The following is a 25762-nucleotide window of genomic DNA, read 5'->3' on the forward strand; positions in this document are numbered from 1 at the left end:
TTAACAGGTGGAGCTTAAACCCTGACCCGATAGTGGCTAAGGACGGGCCATGGGGCCCAATTCCAGCCCAACACTCTTGGTCCAATCCGATCCATAGTCCTCCAGCGGCCCAACCCAACAATTTTTTAATTATTAATTAGATATTAAAAATAAATTAAGCTAAATTTAATAATTCTAAAACCGAGCAAGAAAAAAATGGAACTATTTATACGGGCCACACCAAACTTCTTCAAACTGCCAAATCGACGGCGGGGCACGCATAAGAATTAAGAAGCCCTAAAACGGCGTCGAATAGATAGACTTCGTCCTCAAGCCCCTCCCTCCTCTCTCCTTCCCGCCGCGAATACCTGCCCTTTCACTGTCGCATTCTTCGTCCCCGCTCGCGTCTCGATGCTCTTCAACGCATGAATTCATACGAATCTGTGATTCGAAGATAACTTAAATGGAGGATTCGCAGCCGCAGCCTAGCCAGAACAACGTATTTAGCGTTCGGATCGTCTCTATCGACTACTATATGGCCGCTCCGATTCCAGACCTCGACATCTGCTACAGCAGTTTTCAAGGTCCGTGTCCGAGGGATTCTGGTGAATTCAACCTTGTATTCTTTCCTTGTCTCTCTAATTTATGCGTTTGGCTCTGTTAGGCGGGAAAGTAAATGAAGTTCCTGTTATAAGAATTTACGGCTCAACCCCCGCAGGGCAGAAGACTTGCTTGCATATTCACCGTGTAAGATGATTTATCTCTGGATTTTTGTGTGTGCGTGTTCCGGTCGTTCGGGTTATTATCAAATGGAATAGCTGATCCCATCTATCTGCCTATCTGCTGAGTATGCTACGGCTGTGAGTTCCAGATTAGCTTAATTGTATGCACGCAATTATGTTCATTTACTCCGGAAATGATTTTGGGCCGTTCATGACTGTTTCAGAATTTACTTAATACTATAGTTAGGCATGACATTTGAACTGAGTTGAATGGAGCATTGTGTCGTTCAACCTCATGTAGGCTTGTGGTTTTAGCTTTAGCAAATATTTCAACTCAGTCACCCGAGGTATAACAGGCTTGAGCTTGGTTACTATGTCTGAATAAATAGTCAATTAGAGGGGTTTTTCTTTACAAAGTGCATAAAAGAAATAAAGAGAGAATTTGGAGGAAATCAAAAGGAAGTAGGAATTATGGAGGAAAAAGTTCTCTGTATTTACCGTATAGGCTACCTTGTATCTGCAAGAAGAACTCCTGAAGGAAAGTTGATATTACAGTCCAATAGTTTGCTATTGGACAATCACTTGGACTGCTGGGACTTGTGAACAGTTTCCTATTGCTGTTTCTTGGTAAGGTTCTCTTATGGATTCCTACATAGCAAGACATTTGGATCAATCTTCTTGTTATGGTGAGAACTAAGTTGCCAGTTGTGGTAAATACACACTCGCGCGCGCACACTTACAACTTCTTAACCAGAATCATCACAGTTACTTCCCAAGCATGGCAGAATAATGTGGAGTTTGGTTAGCAAATTTGATCAAGGGGAATATGAAACCAAATGTTCCTATATGAAAAGGAATTCGAAAGTTTCAACTCTTTTATTCAAATTTGAGCTGATGGATTATCTGAAAATGTACTTGACTTTGAAAAATATGAAGGGATGCCTAGCAAAAAAAATATATATATATCAAGGCTTAACTGTAGAACAAATTACTTCCTGCATAAATTCCTATCTAACTGAGGAAGTGTTGCCATTACCACATGTTACCCATTTTGTTGGATGTGACACTTCTTGGATGTTCCTATCATTGCGACAAACAATTTTTTAGGATGCAGAGACAAATGTTAGAGTGTTGGGCACTTCTAACAATAGTAATGGATCATGTCCTGCACACACAGGTAGGCTAATATGCTCCAGTTCTCCCTAAAAATGGTACACCCTAATTATATTCCTATGTAGTTATATTCTTGATTTGTTTTATATACTAATCTAAGTAGTCCGCCTAGATTCAAATGGTTTAACAAGTACACTATGGAGCTTTTTATTTGTTTTGGAACTTTAGAGGATTAGGAATATTGTAGTTCAGTTTGAATTCCTATATTTGTAAGAGTGTTTGGTATATAAATACCAAACAGTGTAGAATTATTCAAAATTTTGATGGTTGATTATTGAATGCAGAGTTTGTTATTATTTTTCTATACCTTTTCTTCCCCTCAGTTTTCTATCTTCCCCTATAATTGCCTGCCTTTGTTTTCCCGTTCTGGTTATCTTTTCTTGTCTGCTTCTTTTTCTAATCCTCCTCTCTCTTCTTCTTTTTCTCTTCTTCAACATTTTCTCCTTTATTACCAAGTTGTCTTGTTTCTTGTTTCCTTTTCCTGGAGGCACCTACTTGGTAATGGCAAGCATGGTCATCTTTACTTTCCATGTGACCAAATCATGTTTGTAAATTCTGGGAAACAAAATAAAATTTCTCTAGATGCAGCTTTTAATTTAATATGCCATTATGTCATTGAAAGTTTCTCCTAATGGTTTGATTTCATTGTCATCTGCTGCAGGCTTTGCCCTACTTGTATATTCCATTTGCAGATTTAATGCTTGAATCTGTTCAAGAAGGTGTGTCACTTTTTTGTGAATTAATTAATTTTTAATTTGATCTTGTCTTGTAGTCTGTGATGCATGAATATAAATACTTCATATGGATATATCATATGGCATAGACACCTCACTGAAACAGTTTTCAGAGGAGTTAGGGGGCGGGGGCAAAACCTTCAGAAGTATGTGAACAGATAAATATATATCCTACAGGTGTACTGTATACTTCAAAATAGTTACTATTTCTTTGTTTTTGACATTGCAAATAAATTTATATTTTATTTTATGAAGATAGTAAAGTATGATTTTTAACTTCCTACATGTTAGGAAAGATGGAGTAACAAAAATTCCTTCATATTTTATAGAACTATATTTATAAACAAGTTGGAATGGTTTAGCCTTCAACACTTTGAAATTAAATACTGAAAGAAATCTGTATTTTATGTTGCAGCAGTAGTGAAAGCAATTGCAATTTGTTTCTGCATTTCCCTTTTGAATATTTGGAGCAAATTGTTCTCTGTTGCTATGGAGATGTGGGTTTTCCCTTTAATTATTTGGAGGAGTTCATGTCACAAAAATTTTGAGGTTTCGGCATCGATAAGTAGAACATGATTTTCTGGAAGAATGCTTTATTTTCAGTAATATGGTGCTTTTTTTTGTTGTCGTGGATATCTAATATGGTGCATTTGAAATGAAAGAAAATAGTGGAATCTTCAAGAATAGGTATTGTTGAAGATCATAGTTATAAATGTTAATTGTCATGAAAATGTCTTGATGATATGTTAAGAACTTGAGTTCATAAATTCCTAATTTTTCATGAAAATATATCAAGGATTTTAATTTTTTTGCAGTATTATTTTAATTATTATATATATTTATAAATTTTTATATTATAATTTAAATTATATATATTTATTTATTAAAATAAAAACTGGTCCAACGCCTGTTCAATCTCTCTAATCACTGAACCATAAACTTCTCCCCTTTTTGGTTTGATGCCGGGTTCGTTTCTATTTGCAATTTCATATTTGTGGTTGTTTCAGTAATTCTAATATGGTTTTCAGCCTTCACTATGTATTTATCCTTTCCCCATGACTTGTGTTCTATTTTCTCTATGAAATTTCTTAGGTGATGCATGCACACAGCTGATCTCTCTTTCACTTGAGAAAGTGTTGAAGGTATACTTGGTTCAAGTAAACTCAGTTTTTTTTTTTTCTTGATATTTTTCTTGTTAATGATTGCTGGTGCTGATGTGCGGTGAATGAGCTTTTCCGATTAAATTCTTACAGCTTAAAGCAAGTGCCGGCTTGAAACGACAACATGTGCACGGTTGTAGTCTTGTCCGGGCAAGGAGGTTCTATGGTTACCATTCATCTGAGGAGCTTTTTGTGAAGATATATCTGTATCCAAAATATTGTGCCTTTTGTTTGATGTCTGTGTCTGAGGGTTGTAGTCAAACTATTTGATACATTTGATATGTTTTTTTTCTGGATCTGTTTAATTTTGGTTGAGTAGTTTCTGGGTCGGGTAGACTAAATAGCTGACTCTTTTTCTCTAAGTCACAATTTAAATTTGGATTTAGTCAATAAAATCTCAAATCAAAGCAATTTGGAAGCTGTAATCAAGCCAAGGCTGTGCTCAAACTTGGGAGAATTATAATTGTTGACCATTATTTGAGTCTTCAAATTATCCTTCAATTATTGTAGATCTACTTGCATGGTGTAATAAATATGTGCACTAACACATTGTCTGATGCTATTTCCACCTGGTATGAGAAACCATAACTGGGGTGGACTAGAATTGCCATTCCTTTTTGTGGAAGGCCCCAACATATTCATGTGTTATTTAATAGATGATATGATCCTGGTAATTTATTTTGATGCATGCTCCAGTGACTGCCCTAATTTTTGTATTTTGTATTGGACCTACTTTGGAAAGACAGTCTTGGTATCTTTGTCTATAATGTTGCCTTTCATCAATTTCACTTGTAAATATTATAGTACTTGTGTAAGCTATGGAGATTATATTTTTTGTATTTCATTATTTAAAAAATTATATTAGTATATGAATATTCTGGAACATGTGATAGAACACCTTGACAAAATCTTAAGCTATCATCCACATGACGTTTCTCGTGCTGCAAATCTTCTCCTGGTATGCATTCATGGGCCTCTGACTTCATGTATGGGAATTGTAAGAGTTATTTGTGGGTTGTATGCTAAACAATGAGAGCATTTGCTTGCTGTTCTTTTGCCCATCCGACATAGTACTTAGTCTATAGCGATTGCCAACCACAGTCAATTTTGACAGTGTTTAACTCTGGAGGTCCTATTTGTAAAATTACTTTGCTTCATTGCCTTATTTTTGTAGAAGGACCCTTCCTGAATCTTTTTCTTTAGCAAATCTTTGACTGTTAGCTGCAGTTTGACTTTTCCCTTCTACTCATTGGTAAGAAAAATGGCTATCATTATTCTCAAGTTATTGTTATGGTGGTCATATGCATTGGTACAGTTGCAGCAATGTGCTGCTGTGTTCTCATTTCGCTGATGAAAAATTTCTTATAACAAAAACTCACCAACTCTTTTTTTTTGTTTTTTGCAGGGAGGTGCAGTTTTAGACAGGAGTTTTCAGCCTCATGAATCACACATTCCTTTCCTTCTCCAGTTCCTGGTAATTGCCTGTTTTGGCATGTGTGTGGAATCCTGCATGTGCTATGAGAATGGAGTGAATAGTTGTGATGTGGTAGGAAATTTGTTTCTCACAAAATATATTCCCTAGGTGGTTCTGAAGTTCAAAATATATGTTCTCCTGCCGTTTGTCCTTGTGCTGGACTGCTAGTGACATGCGTTACTTCCAGATGTTTGCTTCATTCCAGATATTTTGCCTTTTAGCATTTGTTTGCAAAGTTATGCACCCTTGTTTGTCGTTGCAGAATTTGTTGGGATAATTACTTCACCATGTTTTTCTCCAGCAAGTTAAAGTAATTGTATGCACGCAAAACACACTTTTACCAACTGCAAGCAGTCTCTCAACCTTAACTCAGCAGCATTCTGATGCATTCATGGCAGGATAGTGAGTACATATAGGACAGCGCCAGTGATAGCACAATTTGATGTAGCACGTATTGCTCCTAACTAAAAGGAATTAGCATATCAATTAGAGTGAGGTACTGTGCTCCCCACTAGCACAATATCACACCAAGAATTCACTTGACATAATGATGAGTAACCATTGAAATTCACTGAATTGGCAAAATGAGATCGTATAGAACACTGCAAAAGCACAGATAAGTTAATCTGACTGATGCACTGCACAGAGTCTGTCAGGAATTACTTGTAATGTTAGAATGTCTGTGGCTGTTTGGAAAATTGTAGCAGAAGCTTGTGAAGTGAGATGGTCCTAATTAGCTCAGCAGTTTTTTTTTTTTTTTTTTTCTGTATTTCCTGGATGACATGAAGGATCTCTAACTTTGATAAGTAATCAAACATTTATTGATTGTCTGATGGGAAGGGTCTCATGTTGTCATTTCCTCTTGATGGGGAAGGTTCTCAAATCCTTTGCGGCAATTATCTTATCTTGTTCAACTGCAATTATTGTATCTTTGTCCTCCTCGGTTTAATTCCATGATTCACTTGCTTTATTTCTCCCCTGTGAGAACTTGTGAAATTGTTTGTGCATCCATTCATATTGTGTTAAATTTGCATTTTGAGTGGAAGTTCTTCCTGCAAAAGAGAACACTTTTTCTGTATCAAACAGCTACTGGAGGCAAGTTGTTTAATTTTTTGGGTCTTTAATCTCATTCACAAAAATGAAATTGAATTATTGCATCAAACTTTATTTCTATTTTTAGCAGTTTTCTGTTTTATTTCTGCTTTTCTCATTTCTATCAATTGTATCTTCGTACCCCTCATGTGGAAAAAAAATAGGTTGACTATAATTTGTACGGCATGGCTCACCTACATGCGTCAAAGATGAAGTTCCGTCATCCTGTCCCAAATGCTTCTGGTCGGGAAAGGTATCGCTGCAATGAGACTAGACTGGGGAGAGATAATCCAACTTACACATCTGAAGGTTTTCAGGTACTTTCCTCCTCAGACTTTACAGTTCCAGAAGCATTTGGATAGTAGCTTTATGTGCCCTTATTGTGATGCAAATGATCTGTGTGATGATGTGGGAAATTCACGTTAGGCAGATTCCCGTGGAGATGAATCATTGCGTTCACCAATTTGGATCTCATCCACTGTTCCAGATGGCTGGATCTGGGAATGTCAATGCCAACTTGAATCTTCATCCTGTGAAGATGTCCACCATGTTAAACGGCAAAGCACCTGTGAACTTGAGGGTGATATTACTGTAGATGGTTAGTTTGGCTTCAAAATTTTGCTCTATGACTTTACATCATCCTTTGGTTATGTCATTGTTAAATTACATTTGCGTACCAATCTTGCAGAGATACTTAATCAGCAGTTTAAGATGTACTCATCTCTCTCTCAAACACGTTCAGATTTGAAAATGGTTCAGTCACTGATACCAATTTGGGAGGTGTGCTTGTAACTCTTATGCTGTTTCACATGTTTTTATCTTAGTGTCTCTATGGTCGACTTATCTTTTCTTGTCTAGGAGTATGAGAGGACTGGGGTGCATGACGTAGCATTAGCTTCTGATCCTGAAAAACCACTTCCAAAAGACGTCTTAAGGACTCTCTCCCTTGGGCTTGATGAATTTGAATGTAAATTTGTTGAACATTGCAAGGAAACAGCAAATGATTTGCCTTGCACACAATCTGAGAAAGTGCTAACGAGATATTCAACCGTTGAGGGAACTATGGTCGAAGTTGGGCTCTGTGACATGAAAGAAGCTGGTGGAGAAGCTTTGAAATGTTTGAAATTAGGTAGCAAAACAGGGATGGTGTTGCCACCGGATTTGCCCTGTGAACATGACAATATTATTGTACCTGGAGAGGGAAAATTGTTGTATCCTAAACAATTGCTTGCCAGTGACATGCAACCAACAACAACAAAAACAACAATGCAAAGTTCTGATGTGAAGGTAATTGGTCGTAATTGGTCATTATTTTGATTTGCTGCTTACTCTTTTACTTTGTAGACCTGGCTTCCCTGATTGTTATGGCTGAATGAAAAAGCTGGTGTTCAGCTCTTGCATTCTTGGTGCAGTTGGCTTTATGATGAAATCATGAATTTGAATGCTCAAAATAAACTTCAAAGTTTTTCCGCTGCCATTCTATGCATCTTTACTTTGCAGGTTTTGATGTAAGATTGTGCTACATAACATCCATTTTCACCAAGTTACATCTTATGCGTAAATGGCCTAATACATTACAACTAATGTTACCAGAAATGGTAATGTTGTGGTACTCATGGTCCAAAAATGGTGAACTTGCCGATCCAAAGTGATGCTACATGTTTGTTTATTTCCTTGAAAAGGTTTCCTTAGGAGGGAAAAATCAAATTGAAATTTAGGGAGAATGGAGTTTTGGTGGAAAAATGTTAAAAAATTTGGCCAGCATCTTCAACTATGTATTTTAACTAGATTAATTTGAAAAAAAAAAATGACTATAAATATTAATTCTCTAAATTTTTAATTTATTCAAGTTTACCCTTGTTACACATTTTACTGTCTACTCATGTTCTCCTACCTGTCCCTAGATAGCGAGAGTTTACTTGTCTCTATAAAAAATGGGCCTTTTCTTGTGCTTTTGATGTTTTCCTGCTGTTTGATCAAGTTTCCATACCCTTATTCTGTCACAACTGATTTCAATACTGTTGTTAACTTTGGCCATACTTTAGTGTGCTCAATGGATGAATATTGGTCTTATTCTGATATGATTTGAGGAGTTGTCCAGAAGTTGTTCAGCCTACTATTATTTCTAACCTTTTCTCAGGCACCCTAATAATCCACTTTCAATTATATATATAAATATATTTTCCTCCTTTTTTCCAGGTTGTGGATAAGGAGGCAATGGGGCTCCTGGGTTGGCTTGCCTCCTCTCAGGCTGCAGAAGATATAAACTCTGATGATGACTTAGCTTGTGAAACTATTTTGACTCCTCTGTTACCTGCAACAACCATTGATAAGGTGTTGGAAAAAGCTAATATGGATTTTGAAAGTGAATCTCAACAGGAATGCAAAGACATTCTTGATTCAGTTGAAAATTTAATTGACTTTGAAGTCATAGGAGAAAGAACTTCTTCCACGAATCATAATTATTTGAACCAATCTTCATCAGGGATACCCCAAATGGATGGTTCTGCTGACGATCAAAATTCTATACCTGATAATGACAAGTCTTCGATGGAAATATCCAATGAAATTAAGAGGTTTCTTGATGATGATGTGCAACAAGTAACTCGTGCAAGCTTGACCAGTTCAAGCAAAAGAAGTAAGCCACTATGGGGTTCTTTACCATTTTCATCTAAGCAAGAGATGAATGATGTTGTACAACCTCCTAGTAAATGCTACAATGAAATGAACAAACACAAGTTTACAGGTTCTATAGTGGGAAATGATGCAGATATAGTTTATGTGTCAAAGGAAGAAAGTACACTAGTTGGATGTTCTGTGCGTGATTTGATGAGGAAAAAGCGATGTTTCCACTCAGAGCCTTCTGAATTTGAGAGTCAAGGGATCCAAAAGGCTGTTTCTAAAGAGGAACTTCACCAAAAACAGTTAAGCACTGGAATACTGCAGAATCATGGACAAGACATTCAAGAAATGTCCATAGGACATTGCAAGAAAGATAATATGGATGAGCCACAATTTGTTGGTTCAATGGAACCTGAAACTTTTGATTCATGTATTGGCAAATCTGATCGACAAGTAAAAGATACTAATTTATCTGTCCCTCCCAGTTCAGTTTCATCAGCTATCACTTTGGGAGAAAATTCGGTGGAACTTATTGGCATGACCTTTCATAAGAAACCCCCTCTGTTGAACCAGACTGTTGGGACATTGGACACTCCCATGTCATATGCCAACATTGCCCAGCGCAATTTTCTTCAGGGAGAAGAAAGTTTTGAAAGAACATCAGGTTTTTTTTTTTTTTTAATTGTTGTCATCATCACCATCATAATTAATAATAATGGTCATCTTATTTTTATTATTGCGATTGATCATTTCCTGAGGTGACACCCCAACTTTTAGGCGTATTTCTTCAATATAGTGACTCAAGTTCAGGTCCTGTTAACTTCTTGTCAAGATAAGTTATCATCATTGATTAGTTAAGTATATATTTGTTCTTTATATGCAAGGGTTTGGGGTGGAACTTTTGTATTTTCTGGGGATGTGATCGTAAGATCAATGCTTGTATGTTATGCAAGTTAAGGTGGAGTCTTGATGTGTTGATTGAATAAGTTGTTCAAGAATTGAAAACTATGGCCTCTAAGATATGGATGGGGAATATGGTATGTTGGAAAACGGTAGAAAGAATGGAGAGTTTGAAACAGCTTTTAAGGTACTTCTGGAAATTGCTACAGACCACAAAGAAGTAGTTTAAACTTTATGAATCTTGCCAAGATTCCTTAGACTTAGGTCTCTTAAAGCTTGTGTCTATTTAACCTATAATGTCAGAATTAGAAACCTGGATTTTTTAACCTCTAAAACTTTTGAGATCTAATGGAACATGATATGCGGATCCATGAATCCACCTACCTCAGAATTGTAAACCTTTACTTTTGAATGCCAAGACTTCTGAGACCTAATGGAACAGGATCTCTGGATCCATGAAGCAGCCTATGTCAGAATTAGAAACCTTGGCTTTTTGATTGCTAAGACTTTTGAGACCTAATGGAACTGGATCTGCAATCCATGAGTCAACCTCTGTCTAGCCTATCTAAGAATTACCCAAACTCAGAGCTCCTAAAGCATAGAAAAGAATAATTAGTTACATACTTGGATGGTATATAAGAAAGACCATAAAAACTCCAAGGGCAGTTGAAGAAGGCTTTTAGTAGTTGCAGGACCATAGGCATTGTCTGAGACTTCTAAGGCCTATTATGCTTGTTCATCCATTCAGTATATGTGGCATCAAGTGTGTACCATATCTTCTGTCACCAAATTGATGGAAAATTCATCTTATCTTATAATAGCAAATGCAATATAGGTCAGGTAGGAGTCACCTGCACTTCAAAGATGAACATTTGCTAAAGTGGTCTATCAATTTTGATATTTATCTATATCTTTTTCTTATTTGAGAATTTTTTTGCATTGATTTTATCCCATCTGTTCATTTTTATGTTCCGATTGTTCTGGCTTCAGATAAAAACTTGGGGATTTTGCTTTGTGTTTGTACGTTGTTATTGATAAAATTTCCAATTGTACTTGAATGAATATTGAAATGTATGTATTATGGCGATACAATATTCAACGAAACTGTTAAAAACCTCAATATTACAAGGCATAGTGATACAAAGCCTATTCTTTTTCATTGTTTCATGTGTCCTTAATTGGAAATAACAGTGCAAGAAATTGGTAGGAATTATCAATGTTGCTAGATGCTCATTATCATCTGGAACTATCTAAGCCCCAAAAAAATCATTTGGGACTAGAATCTGCATGGATTGTCAATGTCATTAGATGATTGACATCTTTGGCAATAATGAAACTGGAACAAGAATTGGTGTACATTGTCAATATTGTCACACCATAAGCATCTGTGTGTCATGAATTTTTGAACTAATGATGGATGCCTAACAAATTAACATCAATTATAATTGTGGTGACATTATTTATCACCATAACCAAACACGTAATTAATTACGTTTTTAATTGTTAGGGTGGTCTGATATGTTGTGTATTTGTTACAAGCCCCTTTGTCAGCAAACTGTGCCCTAGTATTTACTTTATGTCCTATTTTTTATGACGCTATCCATTTCCAATTTAAATTTGGCATGTTCCCAGCTGTTCAGAGACAACTTATTGAAGAATTCCCCCCATTTTTTGGGAAGGACTGCCTGGTAGATGGAGATATTCAGAAGAAGAGCCCAAGTAGTAATGAGTTGGATCATCATGAATGTGTTATAGGTGTCCCTACCCACTACCAAAATGATGGCTCTTACTTATACATGTTGACACCTGTGTTTTCACCCCCATCTGCAGATACTGTTTCTAGATGGCTATTGCATGATAACTCAGGTATTAGCTCAAACTAGTAAATTGGCCTGTCAATCAATGACTTCTTTTCCTATAAACAATTTGGTTTCTCTTTTCAGTTGATGATTTAGGAGAACACACTAAAGCAGTGTCAGTGGACTCACCATCTCCAAAAGGTAAAATTATTTATTGATTTGAGTGGAAGAGAAATACATGAACTATGTTATTAAGTCCTGGGGTCTGCTTGCAGGCTTTTCTGGCAGTCAGATTAGTTCACAAGGTTCTTTGATTGATGAAAAGCATTCACCACAATGTGGTTCAGTATTCAGAGCAGATCATGTTATGGATGAGCAAAAACAACAAAGCCATAAGGATCTCATTACTGAAATAAATCCTTGTGTTGTGGGTGAAAATGCAATAGGCCAGATTGAATATAATATTGTGAAGCAGGAAGAATGCTCTGATTGTCCACTGGATATCTCACAGATTTCTGGTCCTGATGGCAAATCAAAGCCCACACCTCTGAGTCAAATTGGATTCCAAGATCCAGCAAGTTTTGGTGGGGGTCAACAGCTAACATTGTTAAGTATAGAGGTAGTTGAGAAGGTTCTTCCCATTGCTATTATGTTGGATGTGCCTGTACACTGCTATGTGAAGATATATATCTTGAATCTTTTGAGCTAGATCTAATTGAGCTGACTATAAATCCGGATTTCTTTTTCATATAGCACCATAACTTAATGAGATCTCTAAATTGCTTGCAGTTTGGACACTTCATAACCTGTAATTTCTAAAGAAGCCTTCTAGGTTTAGTTTGGTGGTAACGTGGTTGACCTTCTCAAGTTTAAATTTTGGACTTTTCAATTTCTTGCTACCGCATGAAGTTTGTTGTTACTGTCAAATGCTATTACAAAGTTGTTTATGCTACAATGTGAAAAGTTAAATTATCACCTTCCCCATTCCTATCTTAAATTTCAAAAAATTTCATCATCCAATTTTATTATTATTATTTTTGTTTGGTGAATGATCTTGATATTGAAAACTCTGTTTTTGGTTTTCTTAGCTTAAGTTACACTCAAAATTCCTGAGCTCTTGGAATTTAATACAACCTTTCTTTTTTATTTTTACTTTTTTTTGACCAATAGACAGGTTAAGATACCATGGACAAACAGAAACCATTAAAAAAAAAACTGAACTAAAATAAATAAATAAATATAGGATAAGAGACCAGGTAGCCCTTCAAATGATAAATGTCAACGTTCTTTAAACTCTGAAACAATCTCTTATTTTACACCATGGCACGTGCTTTGCATGTGCTAACTACATTTTTTTTCCAATTAAGAAAGTAAAATAAAAAATGAGAAAACTAAAATAATAAATTATGGGAGGATATTTTATTCAATTCTTGTTAAGTTTACACCTCTTTATCCAAAATTTATATTGAGTTTATACAAATTATATTATGAAGAAATTATGTTACATCTATTCATATTATTTATCAAAAGTATGAAAGGATGAAATGAATTTGTTTTCATTTACTACCAAATAACTATATTTGTCTAGTTACTTCTGCAATTAACTTGTGTTTTATTTTCCCACGTTCAGATTCTCTCATTATAGAATTTTTATACATGCAAGGATATTTTTTGAAGCACAAATATAGTATATGTAGATGATCAGGGAACAAATGTTATCTTACCAATATATGAAAGAATAATAATCCTGCAAATATACTAAGTTTGTTAATGTTTACGTGAGCAGGCCAAGTTTATTTATTCAGACTGTAATTATTATCACCTTATAGGATGGTATTTATTTTGCTTGTTTAGTTTGATGCTATCTGCTTGAAAATTTGACATATTTAGATGCTGTTTATTGAAATTGAAATCACATTACTATGTGAACTGATATAATTAAAGTTGTAGAACTTGATATTTTATTCCAGATTGACATTGCGGAACCTTGATAAGGACTAAGGATAAATTTTGAGCTTTCATTCTTTTGCAATATTACTTGACAGGTTCAAGCAGAAACAAGAGGCGACTTACGACCTGACCCTCGATTTGATGCCGTCAACATTATAGTTCTTGCTTTTCAGGAAGATAATGATTCCAGCTTGGATGTTTATGTGCTATTGCGAAGTGACACTGATCATCATAGGTTTGCTACTTTTCTCCCCTTCTGGTGAAGGAACAAATTATTGTTTCTTCTTGATCAAAATATTTGTTTTTTTTTTTTCTGTTGAAATAGCACAAAATAATAGTGGAAAACCAGAATTTCAATGTTTTGGGTGGAAAACAAAAAAGAAGCTTGCCAAAACTTGAGAAAAGATTCCAACCAATGAGTTGTGTCAATATTGATAGGGAACATCTATGAGATATTTTATTCCATGGTTACATTTTTTTTTTGTATAAAAATTAACACATTAGATACCATATGCAATCATAAGTTTATTTCAAACAAGAAATACATAGCTTAAAAGAAACAAAAAAAAAAAAAATGTAGCAACAAGATGTCTTTAGCCATCAAGTTTGTGCATGTTATTGTGTTTACTATTGTGTCTAACAATATTTCTCTATTTACTGTTTTGTGCTTTCTGTATTATAGAAGGATAAGGTTTCCCATTTGTTATACTTTCTTGTTTGCAGTAATCTTAATGGAATATCTGGTTGCAAAATGTTAGTTTCTTTGGAAGAGAAGCAGTTATTCAGTCATTTCATGAATATCATTTGTTCAACTGATCCGGATATATTAATTGGTTGGGACATTCAAGGCAGTTCTCTTGGCTTTCTGGCTGAAAGAGCCATACATCTGGGCATCAATTTGCTTAATTGCATATCTCGTATATCAACCAAAACTAAGGTGGCTGCTAAAGAGTCATCTCTGTCTGAAGGTGGACTTCCAGAACCTGTGGACACCGAATCAATTCCACTTGAAGACCCAGTGATTGAGGATGAATGGGGTCGGACTCATGCTAGTGGTATTCATGTTGGTGGTAGAGTTGTCCTCAATGTTTGGCGGCTGATGCGTGGTGAACTTAAACTTAATATGTACACGGTGGAAGCTGTAACTGAAGCTGTTCTCAGGCGAAAAGTTCCATCAATTCCATATAAGGTATTGGCAAGATGGTTTTCAAGTGGTCCTGGGCAAGCAAGGTACCGATGTATCGAATATATGGTGGGAAGAGCAAATCTGAACCTGGAGATAATAAATCAACTTGACATGGTATGCTTTATAGTATTTCACTCTTTTTTTTTGTGCATATTTGTACACCCCCCTAAAGTCTATTATGGACTTATTTATTAAACTATTTGTTACTTTCTGGATCATATTTCCAAAGGAATCTAATTTGGGTTTCTTCTCAAGATGTGAGGGCAAGCCTGGGTAACAGTATGGTTGGTCCTTTGTGATTGAAAGGTCAAGGGTTTGAGTTGTAGAAATAGCTTCTTTGTGAAGGAAGGGTAAGAAGATTAGAATTGCATTAGCTTTGGAATAGAAACGTAAAAAGATTAGGATTGCATTAAATTTCTTAATTACCCAAAAGAGATGTAAGGAGAAGTGGAAATTCCGTTAGAGATTACTGTTTTTCTTTTCCTACTGTGCTGGGCTTTGGCTGGATTTCCTTGGCTTGTGCAGCAAATCTCTCTCTCTCTCTCTCTGTCTCTCAGTTGAATATTTTCATTTTGAATAGCACATGAGAAAAGGTTAATGGTTAACCATTTTCTGTCACCTACCTGTTTTCTACGAATGTTAGATGTACTGGAATCCAGTGAAACCACTTTGTCTATGCCTTCTCCCCAATCACTGTAGCCAAACCATTAAGCTTGTTTTGATCAATTGATCAATTTTGGGGGCTTATAGTTACTTGACTAGTGTGATATGTGTTCCTTTTACCCTCTTTTTTTTTTTTTGTTCAAGGATCATTTAATTTCTTGTCACCAGTAGAGTACTTTATTTAGATCCCACAAGACAACTGTGTAAAATTATCAAGTGCACTCAAGCACTTGGTTACAGCTAATTGTTGATAGGTCAAGCCATTAGCATTCGAACTTAAGGAGTTCTTCAATTTTACTTTCTTTTGCTTGTGGCTTGCTTAAACTAATGGTAATAGTTTCAGTTAATTGGTGAATAAAGAATGCCATTTCTTTCCTTTCTTTTTCCTCTTATTAGAGAAGATACAGCACCATTGAACTATTTCTTCTCTTTTATGCTTTTGCTTTCATTTAATGAATGGTGTCTTACTTGATGTGTGACTTTGCAGATAAACCGAACTTCTGAACTTGCCCGTATATTTGGGATAGACTTTTTCTCTGTTCTTTCTCGGGGTTCACAGTATCGTGTTGAATCTATGTTTCTGAGATTAGCGCACACACAAAATTATGTGGCCATTTCTCCTGGGAGCCAACAGGTTTTTGTTTCTCATGTGCTCATATTGTATGAAATGAATTTGCTCACCATCTTAATATTCAAGTTTAATGTCAGTTGTCTCTCACAACAATTTTCTTATTTTCTTTCTGGATACTACCTTTTGTTCAATGTATTCATTTACTTCTTGGGTGGTAACTACCTAGTACCTACTGTAGTACTGTTAGTATTTGCATTCGTGTGTAACTTAATTTTAATGTTCTTCATCTTACTTTTTGATTCTTAGGAATTGTGAATATGCTTTGTGAAAGAATTACTAGAATTCAGTTGACAGAGGCTTTTTCCATTTTTTTATGATGGCCAGTATCTGTCTCTTGAGAAAACCCCTTAAATGTAAACTACGTGAATGTGGTCTTATAAATTGATTGGAACCAAGTTGGATTGGGGTCAATCCTAGTTGTATCTCTTACAGGGTAAATGTAATCATTTTCAAACTGTAACTTGATGGGTCTGGAAGTGTCATGGCAAACTCACTTCCCTTAATAATATTATATTTTTTTCTTAATCGACTGAGCTGATCAAATGGCTTGAAGAAGAAAATTTCCAGGTGAAATAAGAAAAAAAAAGAAAATGCTATTAATCTTTTTTTCTAATGGCAAGACAACAAGGTCATCTAGCACATTCTTCAAGCTCATTCTTAAGAAACTACTTCAACAAGAGAACATAGAGGCTTTCTTGGGTATTCAATGAGAGTCATATATATGCCTTGGATGTAGATCCATAATTGTCTTCCATTCCAATATGTGTTGGATACAGATTTGGAATTTTCTTTCACTCAAGGCATGCGCTTCTTAAGGGAGGGAAATAATTCTCTTCAAGTGCATTGGCATATGAAATTTGCACTCAGGAAGACAGGTTTGGGTGGATATTCAGTTTTATAATCCTGGGGTTAGTGTTGGGCAAGTATAAACTTTTTTTTCGGATTCTGTTTCATCTTCGTTTTTTGTCCCCCACCCTCCTTGCTTATAAGTGAAATTCCCATTTTATTCCCTTAAGTTGGTTTATTGTACCCTTCAAGGTACATTTCTAATCATCTGATTGTTTTACATGAGTTGGTGGTCAATAATTTACATTTTCCGTATAGCCTAATTATATGGAGGAACCAAAAGGGTGCAACCAACTAGTGAGCTACACCCAATATTGCCCATAATTGTCTACTCTTCCCCCCCCCCCCCCCCCCCAGCCCAATTGGAAACTCTTTTAATTATAACTTGGTCATGGAATAGTTAAGTTGTTTAACTTTAACCATCTGGATCAATTGTCGTCACATAATTCACATGGTATAATTTAGTTAACTTGCACATTGTACTGGCTTTTACTGGGTTGTCTAAAGCATTTGATTTTTCCCTATTCTCTTTATTGCCTGTAAATTCTTTTATGATTCAACCATGGTCTCTATCTGAACCTGCATACTGATTCTGTTTTATCTTAACTAGGTTGCTTCTCAACCAGCAATGGAATGCTTACCTCTTGTAATGGAGCCAGAATCTGGTTTCTATATGGATCCAGTCGTTGTTTTGGATTTTCAGTCCCTGTATCCATCAATGATAATTGCTTACAATCTCTGTTTCTGCACATGCCTTGGGAATATAATGCCTTCAAAAGCAAACACACTTGGAGTTAGTTCATATTCTCCAGATCTACATGTTCTACGGAGCCTTAAGGATGAAATTTTACTCACTCCTAATGGTGTTATGTATGTTCCTTCAAAGGTGATTCTTCTTTCTCAATGTATTTGGCACATTATAGTTCTTTGAATTGTTTACATCAGTTAAACGAACGCTCCATGCTTTGGTGTGGAGAGATGGAATATATAATATCCTTTATTGGGGCTGTTCAGATGGAATGGTGCAGTGTTCTATAATTTTCACATCTATTTACATTCTATATGGTTGGATTCCTTGTAAAATATGATTGCCAGGATATTCAGCTGATTTGAAGGCAAAAGTAGCAAATTCTGTGATTTCTGATGGGCTTTCAGTTATATAAGCAGTTTTGAGGCCTCCTTCCTCCCCTCCTCTTCCACTGTTCAAACTGAATATTTGTTGTGACCTTTGTTCCCTTGCCTAGATAAGGAGTAAAAGGAAAAAAGGCACACTTCTGGAAAATAGTTGCTATTATTTCCTTGCCTCATCAATTGATTCTGCTGAGATTATACTTGCTTAGTCATTTAACCTTCTCTTGGAAATTTATTAAGACGGGCAATAGTTCCTCTAATTTTATGCTGATCGAAATTTGCTTCTGAGCTTGTTGAGTACTGTTTGTTACTGTTATTGTGGGGCCAAAATTTGTTTATTAGAAAATATGATATATAAAAATAAAAATGATAGTTCTTAATTTGTTGGGAGGAGATGGGAGCTGTTACTTGTACCTTGAAATATCTTATTGTTATTTACCAGAGGTTGTTGTTTCTCATATTGCTTTGTTTGATTCCTTTAAAGTAGGAGGGCCAATTTGGCCCCTAGGCCAAAGTAGAGGGACTAATTTGGCACTTCACCTTATTATTAATAACCAATTGTAAATACAAAGATATAGTAAACTGATTCTATCTGATTTCATAACTATCTTTCATTTCATACTGTTGTACAGGTCCGTAAAGGTGTACTACCACGTCTATTGGAGGAAATATTATCTACTAGAATTATGGTGAAACAAGCAATGAAGAAATTGGCCTCTTCACAGCAAGTTCTTCGCAGGGTGCGTCTGTACTTCAAATAAACTCTTCATATATTATGGACTACAGTTAGTTTAGATGCTTGACTAGGATGTTTTTAGGTCTTCAAGCTTTAAGAGTTAGATATGAGTGCCTTTGAATTGGTGATGCAAGTCTAGCATGGATTATGATGGTATGAACGGAAGGGATGGAAGCATAAAACTTTAAAGGAAATCCCCCTTTAAACTTTTCTTTTTAATTCTTCTTTCTGTTGCATCCCATTCCATCTAACTCCATGAATAGTGTATTTTACTTGAACGATATGTCGATTGGCATCGTGGAGGATGATGTTAAAGACAGACATTAGATGGTTTACTGAGTTGGACAAACAGGGAGAGAGACTCTGAGTAGACAATTGGCTTCCAGGTTGCTAGCTCATGGAAGGGGGCAACAATGTGACCCTTGAAGTTAGCTAAGCTGTTTTGGCAGTTGGTGTGTTTTGCTTGTCCTTTGTAATTAAATTCACTTTTTCACTATGAACTTTTTTCATTGTTCAAGAAGGGCCCCATCCTCTGTTGCATTTCTTTCTATTAGTAAATTATTCTTGTTCTTATCAAAGAAAAAGAGTTGTCTCTTTTAGTTTTTATACATCTAGTGCTGTAATTTTTCTTTCTTTTTTTATTTAGTTGTAAATTTCAAAGGGTGTCTCAAAGTAATATCATTTCTTCTTTGTCTTCTTCAGTCTTGTTTCTTTGTACTGGTTGGAGCTCTTTTCTTGATTTTGCTTTGGATCATATATGAAGGAGTGCATAGAGTATGAATTTTAATATTCATTAATTCTGTTTTTCAAAATCTCAGATATTTAATGCAAGACAGCTTGCTCTAAAGCTAATAGCAAATGTGACGTATGGCTACACAGCTGCTGGATTTAGTGGACGCATGCCTTGTGCAGAACTTGCAGATAGCATTGTTCAATGTGGCCGCAGAACACTTGAAAATGCTATATCATTTGTAAATTCACATGATAAATGGAAGGCTGAAGTAATTTATGGTGACACAGATAGGTATGTGTTTGTTCTCTGCTACCGATCTAGAGATTGAAGGTATGCAGTTAAAGTAGATCTGTGATTGTGCATTATTTTGATGAAAATTTTCTAGAAGAGGGTAGAGCATATCAAATCTTTCACCTCCGTTTCTTTGGCCTTGTATTCTGGTTCTGCTGTGGAAAATGGGTGTAACAAATGTCATTTACTGATTATTGGGTCAAAATGGGGTTTCTATCTGGAGGTAAACTATTTCCATGAATACAATGAAAACTATTACCAAGTTAAAACTTTCTGTTCCAGGTTTGGCATTTTCTATTTGGTGCAAGTTGCATGGACTGCTATGAAAATTAGACATTTGCTAGTGCTGTCTCTGTTTATATTCCTATTGTGCTGAATATTTTAACTTTGACATTTTTGCCGCTAGCTCATAGATATATACATAAATATACCATTAAGAATCCCCTCAAGTGGAGCACATTTATCATATGTTTCTAACTTATTAAATATAAATTTCAGTCTAGCCCCAAAACCCTGTCTCTAAACAGGTCTGCTAGTAATCTTCTGACGTCACTCTATTTTTCTTTATTGTATTCTGTAAAATCTTTTGTTGAGTAAAGTAAGAACAACCTTTATTGTGTTAATGCTCTCATGGAATACAAAATTGGAAGTAATATAAAGGGTTTCCTGATTGTCACAGATTAACTCAATGGATTGTGAATGTTGTGCTCCAAGTTTTTCTTTAATGTAACTCAACCATCTCATGAATTCTAGTACTTCTGTTTTATACTCAGGCTCAGAATTATATTGTGTCGCCATTTTTTCTTTTTAGATGTTTTGCCTTTTAATCTGTTGGATCTTTAATGGATCTTGTGTAATGATGATCTTATCCATTCTGCATCTGTGGATACCCCTTTCTCTTTTTCTTCCCCCCCAACACACACCACCTTTAAAACCTACATTATATCATGGCTGGGTGCACCCTTAAGATGCATCAAGATAGATATTAATTTGCTCCTTTGTAACTAGAAGTTCACAGGTTCAAGCTGTGAAAACAGTCTCTTTGTAAAAAGATAAAGGAAAGGTTGCATTCAAAAATGACCCTCTCCCAACACTCACAACGTGGAGACCCTCATGACTAAGAATGTCCTTGTGAATTGTATGATGCAAGTCTTAACATTGACCGACAGTACTCCTAGCAGAAGATATGTGCATCTGTGTATATTGCCTTAATGTGCCACAACTTTGGTATTGGAATTTTTGTTGCATCAGCTGATTTAGATCCTATTATTCATGTTTCAGACAATAAATCAAGAATAATTTGTGCAAATAAATCAATACTATGGTTAGAGGCATCCCCAGTGCATGAGGTCCCTGCTTTGTAAGGGTCAAGTGAGGCTTGTATCAGTATGGAATCTGTCCTAGAAATATTTTAGTGTGAAAGTTACCATGAAATGATGATCTAAATTCTTTGACACCACTAGCTTCATTGCTTTTTCACAATATGATGAATGTACACCATAAAACATCTTCTGCCATCTTCAAAATGACAATTGTAAACAAACAGTCCACACTACATCTTGAACACCTAACCATATAAGCCAATGATACTATATAACCATATAATATGATAAATAATCTATGAAACCATATGACAACCATTATGAAGGACTGAAGCTGTATCATACAGCGCAACAATATATATATTGGGAGGAATCTAAGACGCCCTTAGCTCTCCTCATATTTATGTAGTATTGAGTAGGTAAACTTGCCTTTATGTGTAAGGTTAGATGCATAAATGCACCATCAGCAAAAGATGATCCCCAGTTTTTATGATTTGAATTGAGGGTCAAACTCATGCCCTGATAACAAATGTCATCTTATATTTATTGAAGGTTTGGGTTGCCATTTATTTTTGAACAGTGACTAGAAGCATACGAGACCATACACAGATGGATGCCAGTATATGATGCCCAAAGACAGACCTATCTTAGCAACTTTCCCATTGTTTTTAACTCGTATGACAAGAAGCACACAAGACCACATAAAACAGGATGACAGTCTGTTGTCAAAACTCCTTGTTTTTTCCACATTTTATGTTCTACTTAAGGGTTTCCTGAGTCAACAACAACAACAACATATCCAGCCTTTATCCCACTATGTGGGGTCGGCTACATGAATTCTAGACTTCCATGTATTTCTATCTTTTGTCATATCTTCATTGAGATCCATACACTTCATATCAAATTTTAATGTCTCCCTTAAAATCTTTTTAGGTCTGCCTCTACCTCTTTTTTTGATTAATTGTTCCATTTCATCAACTCTCCTCACAAGAGCGTCTCTTGGTCTCCTTCTCACATGACCAAACCATCTTAGTCTAGTCTCTCTCATCTTCTCCTCTATTGGCACTACTCCTATCTTATTACGAATAATTTCAAACTGGCTTTTATTCTATGCAGTATGTTTGTTCTCCTAAGAGGACGCTCTATTAAAGAAGCATTTGAAATTGGGAATGATATTGCATCGGCAGTAACTGCAGCTAATCCAAACCCAGTTACATTGAAGATGGAGAAGGTCTATCATCCTTGCTTCCTCCTTACAAAGAAGCGCTATGTGGGTTATAGTTATGAGAACCCTGACCAAGTTAAACCTATATTTGATGCTAAAGGTATTGAGACAGTTCGCAGAGATACATGCCCAGCTGTAGCCAAGATAATGGAGCAATCTTTGAGGATTTTTTTTGAGCACAAGGATATCCACAAGGTAAATGTATACATCATCTTCTTGATGTGTGCAATGCTGCAATGGCAAGAAATAATATTTTGTTTCTGATAAGTAGGAAGTAATATGTTCATTGGGAATCCTTGACCAATTTACCAGCTGCTGCAGTTGGTGATGGTCCATGCTAAGATCTTCCAGATGCTCCTGTCTATGGTTCTATTGTATGTTTTTCCTGCTATTGTGCTATTTGAGTCAAGTAATCTTTGGTGACCAATTTATTTTCAAGCATCAATAATGCTATCACTCAAAGTTGGAGCATAATTGAGGAAATGCCATCCTCCTAAAACTGGCAAGGTTGCAAATCAGTTCTTCAGTGCATATTTTTCACTTAGGGAATCATATTGAATATCAATAATGTTATCACTCTAGGTTGGAGCATGATTGAGGAAATACTATTATCCACTTAAAACTAGCAAGTTTGCAAATCTGTTATTTCATGTAATCCAGTGTTGCCATTCTGGGTGATGTGTTAGTGACTGTTACATCGTTGCTTGGAAATTTTAGCAACCAGTTGCTTTTAAGTGGGTCGGTAACTGTAGAACCTCTAAACTCAGTATAACGATTACAGTTGCACACTCATTCAATATTTCAACACCAGCTATTCCAGTGCTTGTTAATTAGATTTTGCAGTATTTATTAAACAATTCTCAAATCTACCAAGAATGAAGCCCACTATTTTATACATTAATGATTTACTTACAAATGATCATTTATTCTTCTAGGTTTGAATCACTATTTGCTTTAAGAATTATCCCGGATAAAAGAGGATATGATGAGTTCACCACTTTGATCTTGATACTACTATGAAATTGTGTGGTTTTGCCCTTTCTAAATGCTAAGAAATGCTAGACTTCTATCATCTAGCTATAGTTCTATTATTATTGTTGTTATTCACTATGCTATATAATGCGCACAGGTTAAAGCATACTTGCTCCGTCAGTGGACACGGATTTTATCTGGCAGGGTTTCTCTTCAAGATTTTGTTTTTGCAAAGGAGGTCCGTTTAGGTGCCTACAGTTCAAGGACTTCTTCATCACTTCCACCTGCTGCAATTGTGGCAACTAAAGCAATGAGAGTTGATCCAAGGGCAGAGCCACGATATGCAGAACGAATACCATATGTTGTAGTCCATGGGGAACCCGGGTCGCGTCTGGTTGATATGGTAGTGGATCCCCTGGATCTTCTGGCCATTAATTCCCCTTTCAGATTAAATGATACCTATTACATCACTAAACAGATCATACCAGCTTTGCAGCGGGTATTTGGACTTGTTGGAGCTGACCTGAATCAATGGTTTTCAGATATGCCTCGCCCTGTTCGGGAATTTGTGGCTAAACGCCATTCTTTTCCTCCAAGTTCACATCGGACTAGAATAGATTATTACTATCTCTCAAAGCATTGTATCCTTTGTGGTGACTTGGTCCAGGGTGCTGCCCATTTATGTGGGAAATGTTCAAAAAACAAAGCAGCTTCTGTGACAGCTATTGTCGGAAGAACCTCAAAGTTGGAAAAGGAGATCCAACACCTCGCTGCTGTGAGTATCCCCATCATTTTCATTGACTACGTCAATATTTATCAAATACTTTTGCAGCCGTTTGTACTGGATGATCCTTCTATTTTGATGGTCTTGTAGAAAGTTGTAGCCTAATGTCCAAACCTGCTTGTGTAAGCTACTATTCTGTCTCTGCTTTATTTTAGAGTTCAATGTCCTGTTTATTGGCCTGCATTCTGTGTGTGTGTGTGTGTGTGTGTTTTGGCCCAGAGGTTGAAAATTTTAGTAACTATGTAGGTGTTTGGTGCTTCATTAGGCACCATTAGGTGCTTTCCTTGGTGTATTGAAGTCTTTGATGGATTGTGCGCTAAATCTAGAAACTGTAAAATTTGAACCATTACAGCGTGTTGAATTGACCAATTATCCTTGCTGTTGTTTGCTCTCTCTGTCTTTCTGTCAGGCATGTGTGTTATGAATACCTATGCTTGCGGTGATTTTTTTTTGGTTGGCTTTTCTGGGTTAGTATTTGATGGTCAAGACTGAATTCTCTTGGCAGATTTGTCGGCATTGTGGAGGCGGGGACTGGCTTCTGGAGAGCGGTGTAAAATGCACATCGCTGGCATGCTCAGTTTTCTATGAGAGGCGGAAAGTTCAGAAAGAGCTGCAGTCTCTCTCCTCCATTGCAACAGATGCAGGCTTATACCCAAGATGCATGGTCGAGTGGTTTTGAGCTTTATCCGAACGCAAGTCGAGAAACAGGTATTTCTCCAAATATGCTTGATTTCTTCTGGAAACTGTGGTCTGTTGTTGTATTATTTTGCATAGGAGGGGGGACAGGTTAATTTGGAGGTTGTAAATATCAGTTACATAGTTATATTTACTGTTTAGGCTCCGAGCCTCCAATAAGCACACATTCTCTGAGAATGATTCTTGCAACCCTATCTTCTGAGGCTTAATTGACATGACATCAGTGTGCAACATTGTAACATAGATCTATGCTAGTGTCGGTTCACCTTTCTATAATATTGCAGCTCAAAATTGTAATAACATAATAATAAAAGTATTGATTTAGTGCACGAGATGTTTGTAAGTGTTGGGGAAAAGTTCATTTTTTGTAATTTTATTTTTTTTTAGCAAAAAGATTTTTTATTTTCAATTTGGTGATCTCAATGCACGAGACTATACTAAAAATTTTTTATTATGAATTTTAAGAAATGTCATAAGTAAGGTATATTATTATGATTTAAAAATTTTGTGATCTTTCATTCATTGAACGAACGAATTTGAAGAGATTTTTACTTAAGTATATAAAAATTATAGATGCTTTGTGAGAATCTAATGACATGACTAACTTGATATAATTTTTGAAATTAGTGTAATTCTTAAAATACAAAATATATTCTTTATATTTGTTTTAAATTTTAGAAGGTATCTTTACATGATACATTTAAGTATAATTTAAATTTTTTCTTAAATATCTAGAAAATGTTAAAATAATTTATTGAAAAAGTTATATTTTAATCGTGTTTTTAGTTTTAAGTTAATTCTTTAACTTATTTTTAAATATTAATCACATATTTTTTTTTTATGATTAATAATGAATTTTTGTTTGCCCTGCCATTAAGGAGCTTAAACGAAAGAAAATTATATATATGCTTAGTCTATTTATTAATAGTAGACTAAGCTAA

At 35.7% G+C, this 25762-nt stretch overlaps 1 protein-coding gene across 5 annotated transcripts; it reads left to right on the top strand.

The window, feature by feature from the left end:
* Positions 1 to 252: 252 nt before the first annotated feature.
* On the top strand, positions 253 to 25150 carry LOC127801440 (DNA polymerase zeta catalytic subunit). 5 transcript variants are annotated; one of them, XR_008023059.1, is made up of 24 exons: positions 253 to 563; positions 644 to 726; positions 2536 to 2593; positions 3701 to 3750; positions 3862 to 3974; positions 4684 to 4726; positions 5174 to 5242; positions 6499 to 6651; positions 6761 to 6932; positions 7023 to 7114; positions 7193 to 7621; positions 8534 to 9620; positions 11489 to 11722; positions 11800 to 11856; positions 11931 to 12274; positions 13701 to 13840; positions 14329 to 14905; positions 15942 to 16088; positions 17542 to 17817; positions 18695 to 18802; positions 19617 to 19822; positions 22261 to 22375; positions 22470 to 22564; positions 23499 to 23644. XR_008023059.1 is itself a non-coding variant. In XM_052336608.1 (24 exons), the coding sequence occupies exons 1-24, from the start codon at positions 443 to 445 to the stop codon at positions 24802 to 24804; spliced, it is 5655 nt and encodes a 1884-aa protein (XP_052192568.1). In that variant the 5' UTR covers positions 253 to 442; the 3' UTR covers positions 24805 to 25150. The 5 variants fall into 5 exon arrangements, 4 of the variants coding, with proteins under 4 accessions (XP_052192568.1, XP_052192569.1, XP_052192571.1 ...); XM_052336608.1 differs by adding an exon at positions 24631 to 25150 and having other exon boundaries at positions 22261 to 22564; positions 23499 to 24116; XM_052336609.1 differs by adding an exon at positions 24631 to 25150 and having other exon boundaries at positions 698 to 726; positions 22261 to 22564; positions 23499 to 24116.
* Positions 25151 to 25762: the final 612 nt, after the last annotated feature.

This window comes from Diospyros lotus, chromosome 5, assembly GCF_014633365.1.
Source record: "Diospyros lotus cultivar Yz01 chromosome 5, ASM1463336v1, whole genome shotgun sequence".
In the NCBI taxonomy this organism is placed as follows: Eukaryota; Viridiplantae; Streptophyta; class Magnoliopsida; order Ericales; family Ebenaceae; genus Diospyros; species Diospyros lotus.